The 10,258-nt window shown below is 32.8% G+C and overlaps 1 protein-coding gene across 2 annotated transcripts; it reads right to left on the reverse strand.

The window, feature by feature from the left end:
• Positions 1–4,393: 4,393 nt before the first annotated feature.
• LOC118039648 (cyclin-C1-2) lies at positions 4,394–8,873 on the reverse strand. 2 transcript variants are annotated; one of them, XM_035046405.2, is made up of 9 exons: positions 8,718–8,873; positions 8,519–8,625; positions 8,117–8,156; positions 7,802–7,846; positions 7,131–7,249; positions 6,914–7,028; positions 5,980–6,030; positions 4,868–5,015; positions 4,394–4,739 (listed from the first exon to the last, which is right to left on the reverse strand). In XM_035046405.2, the coding sequence occupies exons 1-9, from the start codon at positions 8,747–8,749 to the stop codon at positions 4,641–4,643; spliced, it is 756 nt and encodes a 251-aa protein (XP_034902296.1). In that variant the 5' UTR covers positions 8,750–8,873; the 3' UTR covers positions 4,394–4,640. The 2 variants fall into 2 exon arrangements, with proteins under 2 accessions (XP_034902296.1, XP_034902297.1); XM_035046406.2 differs by lacking the exon at positions 8,117–8,156 and having other exon boundaries at positions 8,718–8,738.
• Positions 8,874–10,258: the final 1,385 nt, after the last annotated feature.

Here is a 10,258-nt window from a genome sequence, read left to right on the forward strand (position 1 = left end):
CAAAAGCAAAAAAGCCATGGAAGTTGCTGCAAAAATCAAAACTTTAAAAAGGGAAGTCAATGAAGAAAAAGACCTATATTTCTCAAGTGAGCATACATGCATATTAATTATAATGCATTACACTTAGATCTTTATAGGGAGCCTAAGGAAAGAATCCTTGATGAACTCGTATTTTATCAACAAATCTTTTTCCCTTGAGTGCACCTTTGAGCCCTCATATCTCAAATAGTACGCTTTCAAGCCCTATCTTTATTTTTTTAAAGTGCACCTTTGAGCCCTCATATTTCAGATAGTGTGCTTTCTAGCCTTATCTTTATTTCACTCGAATGTGCATTTGAGCCCTCATATCTCAGATAGTACCCTTTTTAACCCCATCTCTATTTTCCTTGAGTGCATCTTTGAGCTTTCATATTTCAAATAATGTGCTTTCTAGCCCCATCTTTATTTCACTTGAGTGCACCTTTGAGCACTCATATCTCAAATAATGCCCTTTATAGCCCTATCTTTATTTCTTTTGAATGTATCTTTGAGCCCTTATCACTTAGATAGTGTGCTTTCTAGCCCTATCTCTATTTCTTTTTAGTGCACATTTGAGCCCTCATCACTCAAATAATGCACTTTCTAGCTTTATCTCTATTTCTTTTGAGTGTGTCTTTGAGCCCTCATCACTTAGATAATGTGTTTTCTATCCTTATCTCTAATTTTTTTTTTAGTGTGCTTTTAAGCCCTTGTCACTTAAATAATGTTCTTTCTATCCTTATCTTTATTTCTTGTAAGTACACCTTTGAGCCCTTATCACTCAAAGAGTGCACTTTCTAGCCTTATCTCTATTTCTTTTTTAGTGCACTTTTGAGCCCTCGTCTTCTAAATAGTGCGCTTTCTAGCCCTATCTCTTTCTGATCGTTCATTTGAGCCCTCACATCTAACACTTTTGAAAGGATTATCCATTTCTCGATCTAATAAATCCACAGTCTCTCATTCTTTTTTCTTCTTTACATTCTTACTATCTAAAATTCCTTACGAGACTTTATATTGTAAGCATTGTAAAGAGAGGGCAACTGACATGACCTATTTTTGGGTTCTTCCCCCAAATTTACATGTTTTCCTTTCAAAAAATAAAAATAATAATAACAAGAAGAATGAAAACTTGGCAAAAACAAGCTGAGGAGGGTTTCAAATATGTAAAAGAATCAAGTTGGAGTTTCAGATGAAATTAGGAGGCTAATCATACCTCATTGTACCCAAGACTGAAGAGAGAATGTAGATTCAAGGTCAAATAATATGATTATTGAATGAATCTGCTTAAAAAAATTAAGTTAAATGAGGATTCAATTTGGTTAAAAACAAGGGTGAAATTAAAGCAAATTGAAAGTTAAATGGTCAATTGAGAATCAATTTGTATAAATCCAAAACCAATGACCAAAATGAAAAGGTGTTAAACTTCAAGGTTTATATTTTAGTTTTGCAAGGGTAAAATCGCATTAAATTAAAAGTTTAAAGTCAATTAGGAACGCAATTAAAAGAAATCAAAAGGCAAAGGACTAGATTGAACTTTAGTCAAATCCCTAATTAAAACCTCAAAGGTGTCAAAATGGCATCGTTTCATTTAAAAACAATGGTGCGTTTCAACAAAAACAATTTGTTTTAGTACGAAATGACGTGGTTTTGGCTAATAAAGAAACAAAAAAAAAAAAAAGATGTCAAACAACTTGTCGGCTGGCCATTGTTCATCATCTTCAACCATTTATGCCAAAAAGGCTACTTGGGTAGCTACTTTTTAAGGGCATTTAATGTCTCATCTCTCCACCAAACAAGACACCACTCTGAAGGCCTAACACCATACTACACCCAGTGTAATTCATGTTGGCCGATTGCCTCTGTAATTACTGCGGCATTGCCCCAAAGAGGCTAACCCAATCAACCTTTTGCAGCCAAATTTCATAGCTTATGATAATGACTTTGGGCCAACGGTTGGGATCTTTCATGTTTGAATCAAGGGTCGAGATTTGTTCTCAATAAAAACAAGATGTCCCTCTTTCATCCCCTATAAAAAGGGGTGAATTTCAGGTATTGAAGAAGAAGAAATCTAAAGAGAAAATAGGCCAAAAAACCAACCTTTTAGTTGCCCAACCACCCACCCTTCCTTTTTTTTCCTCTCCATCGTAGCCATAACTAGCTCCTTCACCATGTATTTTCTCCTTCTACACCAACAACAATCACATCAGTAGATCTAGTGATGCAATTTCTTCTTCTCTAAATTAGCAATAGAAGCACTAACAACCTAGCTGACGCCAGCTTTCTCTTCTTCTCATCCACGCCAGCTTCCACCATCCTCACGCCGGACCTCCCAACAATGGCAGCCACACCACCTCTACGCCAGGTAACCTTCTTCTCTCTTCCTTTTTTTCCTGTAAATCTTTTCCTACTATTATCATCTATATGCAAAATGTGAGTAGAAGATAATTAACATGGTCACTAGGTTGGGTTGGTGACCATGTAACGTGGGCGGGTTGGATTAAGTCCAGCCCATTTAAAAAAAATGAAAAGAAAAGATTGTTGGGTTGTAGTCGACCCAACCCAATGGGGCTAGAGGTCAAGCAGCCCATTAAAAAAAAACCTAAAAATTTTCAAGGACCATTTTATAATCATTTATAGGTTTGTAATGTGTTTTTCCAACAATTTTGCCTAATATCGGGTCTTAGACTTACATTGTAAGATATAGACTTAGTATTAAAAATATCTAATTTTTCTTTGACATTTCAAAAAAAATCCAATTTTTTTAAAAAAAAGTTTCATTTCAAAATAAAATATTTTGTTTTCATGCATACAGCCAAATCCTAAAGGTTTTTTATGCATATTTTCTAAAAAGAATAAAATCACATTTTTACCATGTTTTAAAAATGTAAAATGGATATCGTAACCGGTTTATGATTATCTATTAGGGTTTGACTAAAATACCAAAAGTCTCACAACAATTAGTTTGTTATTCGGAGCATTGAGATTTAACTGTAAGGCTTTAATATTTAGAGAGTATAAAATTACATTATAAAGTATATCCTTAAGTATTAAAGATACAAAATAAAAAATAAATGCGATGTTAAATATGGATCTAAGAACGGTCAAAATTTAACCTAGCAAGGTAGAGACTTTCTCGCGAAGGGAGATTTGTTTTTGAACCTTAAATGAGATAAGCAAATAGAAATATAACCTGGAAAAACAATTAATCAACAATATAATTTATCTTAGATAGGGTTTACTAGGGGTAATGCATTTTTCCATTGCAATCCCTTTACTTAAACTCTCACAGACCATTAGATTTTTTTAGCAATCATAATATTAGGTGACAACTCTTAAACTCTATTATCATGACTTTATAATTAAACCAAAAACCCCTTAAATTCCAGGAGGCAACTCTGCCAGGCAACCCCATGCATGTCACTACAAGAGGTTTGTGAGGTCTATGGTTGTGTATGGAGAGATTGATTTTTGTTCAGTGAGTTGTTATGCAATGTTAGGTCTTTGGGTTTGGTGAGGAAGGTTAATGGGAGTGGTGGTTGTTGCTATTAATGTGGTGGCTATATTAAGAGAGAAGATGATGTATGGAGAAGGAAAGATTAATAATGGTAGCTAGGGTTTGATAAGATATGAGGAAGAAGGTGAAGATGAGGAGAGATTTTGACTCTTTTTTTTTCCTTATTTTTTTTTTCTTTATGGTCTTTTTTTTTTCTTTTTGCTGTGTAGTTTTTTCTTTTTTTTTGGGGGTAGGGAGGTCTATTTATATTGTCTATACATTTTTGTCTCAAAACATGAAAAACCTGAACTGGAAAAATAATATATTTTTCTTTATATTATTTCCTTCTTGACCTATGATTTTTTTTATTTAATTTTTAAATTTTGCTTGATTCTCCATTTTATTTTTTTCTTTCAACACGTTGGTCCCTTCTTCTTTTCACCTTTTGTTTTGTTTTCTAAGTATTATTATTATTATTATTATTATTATTATCACAATAAAATAAATAAACGAAAGTGCCAAAAATATGAAATGATGGAAATCAATTGAATTTCATTGAAAAATGGAAGTTCAAAAATGAGTTTTGATTTGATTTAATTTTAATTCTTATTTTCTTTTTAATTTTTAGCGTCATATCAATGGATTTAGAGTGTTTTCATGAAGTATATTTCTACTCATTTAATTGTATGAGAATCGTGATGAAAGGCATGAGACATGCGAGGAGCAGGAGTTGCTCACCATTAATGGCTAATGCAGCACCTCCTCCCTTTCAGGTCGCAATATCAGATTCATGCATTCAATTTCATAAAGAGATTCACCTAGCATTGGCTCGTTGTGGTTTGTACCTTATGCTGTCCACAAAACCAAATTACACACTCAGTATCAGTTTTGAAGCTGTTAGCTCTCATTATTTTGAAACACATACAGGTATCACGCGGGCAGGCGCCTGGAATTTTCAGATTATAAACACCAAAGAGAATCTCGAGTGAATACAAAGGCTAATTATCCTAACTACACAATCCAAAGGAACCGGGCTCTTGACGAGGGCTAAACAATTTCTTTACATAGATTCCATGGCATTTGTCAGGAGTTCTCCTTTTGAGTTGAGGATTAGGGATCGCCAAACCATTTACGGTTTCAGTTTGTTGAAAGCAGCACTAATTCTCTCCTCTGTAATCAATCTATGGCTTTCATAAAAATATAACATCTCCATTGAAATATTTTTCACCTGCCAAATCAGACACAAAGGCACATTATTTGCAGCAATATAGCTCCAACATAAATTCGGTGGACTTGCAGCAGTTTGTTAACCTCCTCCCCTTGCGAGTTTCATAATAATTGAAGCTTAGAACTCACCACATTCATATCTACACGGAGCTCTTCAAACCATGCTGTCGAATCTTCTTCTCTATACACGCTAGCAATGTATATGCAGGCTAAAGCAATAATATGCGGGGGATGTACAAGAATCAAATCCATCTTGTACGTGTCGTTGACAAGTCCCCTGTATAAGTACCAGTGTTGTTATTCATTTCGAATCAAAGATCAAGAAATCACGATGCAGACAATAATTTTTTATGGTGCGATTGCAAGTGCTGGCGTATTGGAAGGATACGTCCACAAGCACGAAAGGTATAAAGGGAAAAAAGGCTTTAAAAAATTAACATAACAGAGTTACTCGTCAATTTAAGGCAGCAGCTTCGAGATAGAGAAGAAAAAAGAGACTGTGCAGAGTTTTAATGAAAAAAGGGAAAGAACTTTTCCAGAACTTCTTCACAACTTAAGAGCAGTTATCCTAAGTTTCTTTCCTGTTAAAAATTCCCGGGGGTGCTTGTTTTTGCCATTCAGGCCCAGTGTCAGAACAAAAAGCGCCGTGTTCATCAAGAAAACTGTACTATGGGATGGCTTTCTTCAACACCTAAGTTTCTTTCCTGTCCATTTCCAAAGGACAGCAATTGCAACTATCAGTTACAATTAGAATCTGTGGCCACAGAGAGGAAGCAGCCTCTACGAACCAATTTTAAATACCAGGACACATGTATAGTGAACATAATGATGGCCCACATAATTAGAACATTATATAAATAGTGACAAACTAGTTCTACACACTTTTTATACACAAAATGTCCATCATCTTTAGGCAACTCTCCCAAACATGATTGTAGTTTGCATGCCGAAGCTTAAAACATGATCACATGATTGTAGTTTGCATGCCAAAGCTTATTAAGACCTGCCCCATATTTTAAGGACTCAAATGAAAAGAGTGTGTCTTTCCCAAGCTAGGAGATGTGTTTTTACTTGGAGGGTGTTAAAGATTGTGATGCCGTGTGCTTTTTATAATAACTTTTTGTTTGAAAATGTATCAAAATGAGTTTTTTTTAGATTTTATTTTTATTTTTGAAATCAACACATGAAAACCATCAGAAACATATCAAACACCCCCTCAGTCTTAGAGATTGGAGTCTTACCATGTCAATTGAGTCATGTTTATATCATTTATGCCAGCATCCTGCAAAAATCTGCCAAGATTTGAAGAAACATAAGAGAGAAAATGTTCTTGTGCTCAAATTGCAACATAGAAATTGAGTCATGTTTATATCATTTATGCCAGCATCCTGCAAAAATCTGCCAAGATTTGAAGAAACATAAGAGAGAAAATGTTCTTGTGCTCAAATTGCAACATAAATATCACAAGATAACAGTATACAACCAGTAAAACAGAATTGTTGATATTTAGTGTATTAATGATTGTAAAGCCATGCAATTAGGTTTCCTAGTTAGTAACATAAGAGATGACTGATCACATCCAATTCAGCATCCAATCATATTAGAATTGTTGAAACTTAGCAGTACTGTGATTAATGTTAACTTATGCAATTATGTTTCTGTAGTTAGTACATCTTAGATGATTAGTCACGTCCAATTCAGCAATCAACTATTTTTAGATATGCTTCCAGTTCTAGTAGTCTACTTAACATAAACATGCCTCCATCTCAGAGTTTTGGAACAGATTGAAGTAATTTAACATTTCTTTTAAATTTGTTTATACAAGAAACAGATAGAAAATGGAAACCAATGAATAGTAATCTAGTATGATCTAATTATATAAGATATAACTAATTAATAGTAATCTAAAGTTACATAATTAACTGAGAGATTCATAATATGTTAATAATAAAACAAATGCGAGAATACAAAGAAGATAAAAAGGAAAGCTTTGAGTTGGAGCTTGATAGCACAATAGACATCAATCAAGATGGCATTTGCACACCAAGAATCATAAATCATGTTTCAATTCTGAACTTGATGACAATGTGATGTCTTTCAGAATTGCAGCCTGTTAGTTCAATTTAAAATGGTTATAATGCATACGAAACATGGCAAAGAAGATAAAAGACTTACTGAGGCAATGAACGATAAGGATGAAATACAACTAGATAAAAGTTAAGAGCTTCCAAAATCTTCATTTCCATCTCAAATATCTCTTTGATCTCATATCTATACTTTTCATCAGAATCTGTGAGGCAACAAGGTCAAATTTTAATAGTTTTAGCACTAAATATAACTACAATTTAAGAACTCAATGAATCAACCAATCAAGTTGCTAACAAGTGATTACATAATTTTTTTATGTAAAATGAAAGAACTCTGGCTTGAACTGTGCTCTCTTCTGCTTTTGATGCCAAATACAAGCAAGTTGGGGCTGCAAGACGTGGATCGTATTCTGACATGCTCTTTCTGGAAGCACAAGGAGAAATTAAGACTAGTGAGCTATACCATTTGGTCTAAAATCTACTGGCTGTTTCCTAGGCAATGCATCAGTTTTACTATTACACCTACAAATAAGAGGGCTGCTGATTTAAAGGGACCTAATGAAGAAAAAAGAGTAAAGTATATGATTAGAGAACTGAAGAAGTGGGTGAGAAAAACAGCAGGAAGAAGGCCTACGAGGCATTGCAGCCCAGGAGATTGTACCAGTGATAGAAGCTTCCAGCTAAATATGTAGGATGACCGAATATACATTTTGAGGAAAAAAGAAAAAAAACCCTGAAACATTGAATAATAATTTTATGATTATCAATTTGTATGCATCGCATACCAAGTGCTCATGAATGCCTTTTGACCATACTCGTGAATACCAAGTGCTATAATTTTATGATTGAAAATTGAAGAGTATTTTAGATGATTAGAAATGACAATTCGGCATTCAGATCTCAAAAGGGGAGGTTAAAGTAAAGATTCTGGATGGTGACCATACTCTTTTTCTTACCATCAGGAATTATTTAATACCTGGTATAGACACGCCTCATATATGCAACTGCAGTAGCGACAACCCTGAAACATCGAATAATAATTTTAAAAAACAGTCAATTGGTGAAACCTTATAAAAGGAAACCAGAGAAATCGAAAAGATCCTCCATCAATTCAGCGAGGGTGACAAAATGGAAATGCTAAATCATTTATTGTTTTTTTTATAAAATCTCAAGTTATAAAAAAATCAATTGGTATATGATAAATGACCGGAACATCCCATTCTGAATTCCAAATATGGGATACTAGACAAGATAAGAAGAACATGTAAACTTTAGAAGAAAAAGGTCGAACCTTTGCCGCACTTTAACTTGTTGAGCCAAAATGCCTATATCTGAGGGTGGGAAATACAGGAAAAATAAATAAATGATATGTATATGCGAATTTCAAGAAAAGTAGTTGTAAGGATTGGATTGTTAAGGACAAACAGAGAAAGCAAATTTCATGGGAGAAAAAACTTGACAGCAACAAATTAATTTCAAGAGTCCAAGTTTATCAGACACAAGAAATTCAAATGCAAAACTGCTTTCTAGTAGAAATTAGACAATAATATGATAGAATTTCATTTGCAATCTGATAACCCAGAAAAACCACGCAGATTTCCGAGGTGAAAGCTAACAAAATAAGAAACTCAATAGCATCCCCCCCCCCCACACACACACACCAAATAAACAAATAAATAAAATAAAAGCGTACAAATTGTCATCTGCGTCTTAATGATCTTGAAATCTTCAAGAGTTATGCCCTTTTCTTTGTCTAGTGGGTGCACCATATCCACTTCTTCTTGGTCTAAAAGCTGCTTGCTGCACATAATCCAAGAACACATTATATAAACAAACACCAGAGAAATGCCTCAAAAGATACATAAGAAAAGATTGGCCCGTTGATGGCTTACTAGTGAGAGGAGGTCCAGAAATTGGCAGCCATTTTTAAGTGCGAGTCTGGTGGTGTTGTGTTTAGTCTATGGTTGATGACTTATTTGCTTTCCATCGGAGAAGAAACCTCTGTTGAGTCCCCAATCATATATATGACATCCCAAATCTAAATTCTACCAATTAAGTCCCAAATATTTCCTGTATTTCTCAATCGTGTCATTTTCTCAAAAAATAAATTGTAATTCAAGTCTAATTTACTTATTTTATACACTTAAATAGCGCTAATTTCAGAAAAAATAGTTCATGAGAATTAATATTTTCAGTTTAATGGGCATTTTTATACACTAAAATTAATGAACATTAACAAAAAGACTTGATTGATAATTTTTTTGAAACATTGTGGACTTAATTGAGAACTTTATAGGTTTATGGACTCAACTATATATATTTATATATTAAAATTAAATTAAAAAAAATTAAAAAAAAAATAATGAATTCATTCCTCACCAACTCTTAAACACTATTCACTACAAGAGTATTTTGTGATTTTTTTAGTATTTAATTTTTTTTAATATTAATTTTTTTTTAATTTCATGTTTATCATAGTGATGATTAGAAATTATCTTTTACAATTCATTTTTTTTTTTATAAAATTATCACAATATTAACCTAAAAAAGCCAATGAATTTTTTATTTATCACTCCATAAAATATTATTTACTAGAATAGTGCTTTTTATTTTTATGATCCTTTAATTATTTTTTTAACATTGATTTTTTTTTCTAATTTATCTTTCGACATTGTAATAATTAGAAATTAAATTTCATAATTTATTTTAATTTGATTTTCATATCATTGTTTAAAAAAAAACCTTTATATCATGTTGATGCTTGATTTTATAAAAACTAATTCACTTTTATTGTTTGCTAAAAATTAAAAATAAGGAGACCAATATTGAAAGCAAAGAAAAATAGCAATTTTTTTTTAGAAAGAATTATGGTGTTAGTGTTTTTAAAAAAAAAACTTTGCCTTAAGATGTTTGCAAATTTCTTTTTAGTTGGAAAATTACATTTTGTAGTCCAACACTTTATTTTATCCACATTTTAGTCTTTGTGCTTGAGAGAGAAGATGAAGTCATTGAAAAATAGTGGAAGAGAGAAAAAAATGTGGGTTGGTCAAATTTACTTGAAAAATAATTATCAAATATGGTGTTATAATGTTTCTAATGCAAACCAAAATACATCAAATGATCCATTAGAAGTTCCTAATGGGCCAATTAGGATAAAGAAGGTCAGAAACACATTGAACAGACTTATTCAAAGTATTTAGGTCAATGTAAATTTTAAGAAGGCTACATCTTCAACAGATAATTATAAAATCTTAGTCAATTTAATCTATGTACAAGAAGGGCACAGTCCATCTACTCCATGGACTTAATTAATCTCGACAACTATAGGCTTATCGGTTTCCATATGTTTTATGGATTCCTTATTATATATTGTGTCGCACGTGTACGGTGTCGCAATAATCATCCTCCTAGATCAAGATTTTTAGGTAGTGTG

Source organism: Populus alba, chromosome 14 (assembly GCF_005239225.2).
Source record: "Populus alba chromosome 14, ASM523922v2, whole genome shotgun sequence".
Taxonomy (NCBI): domain Eukaryota; kingdom Viridiplantae; phylum Streptophyta; class Magnoliopsida; order Malpighiales; family Salicaceae; genus Populus; species Populus alba.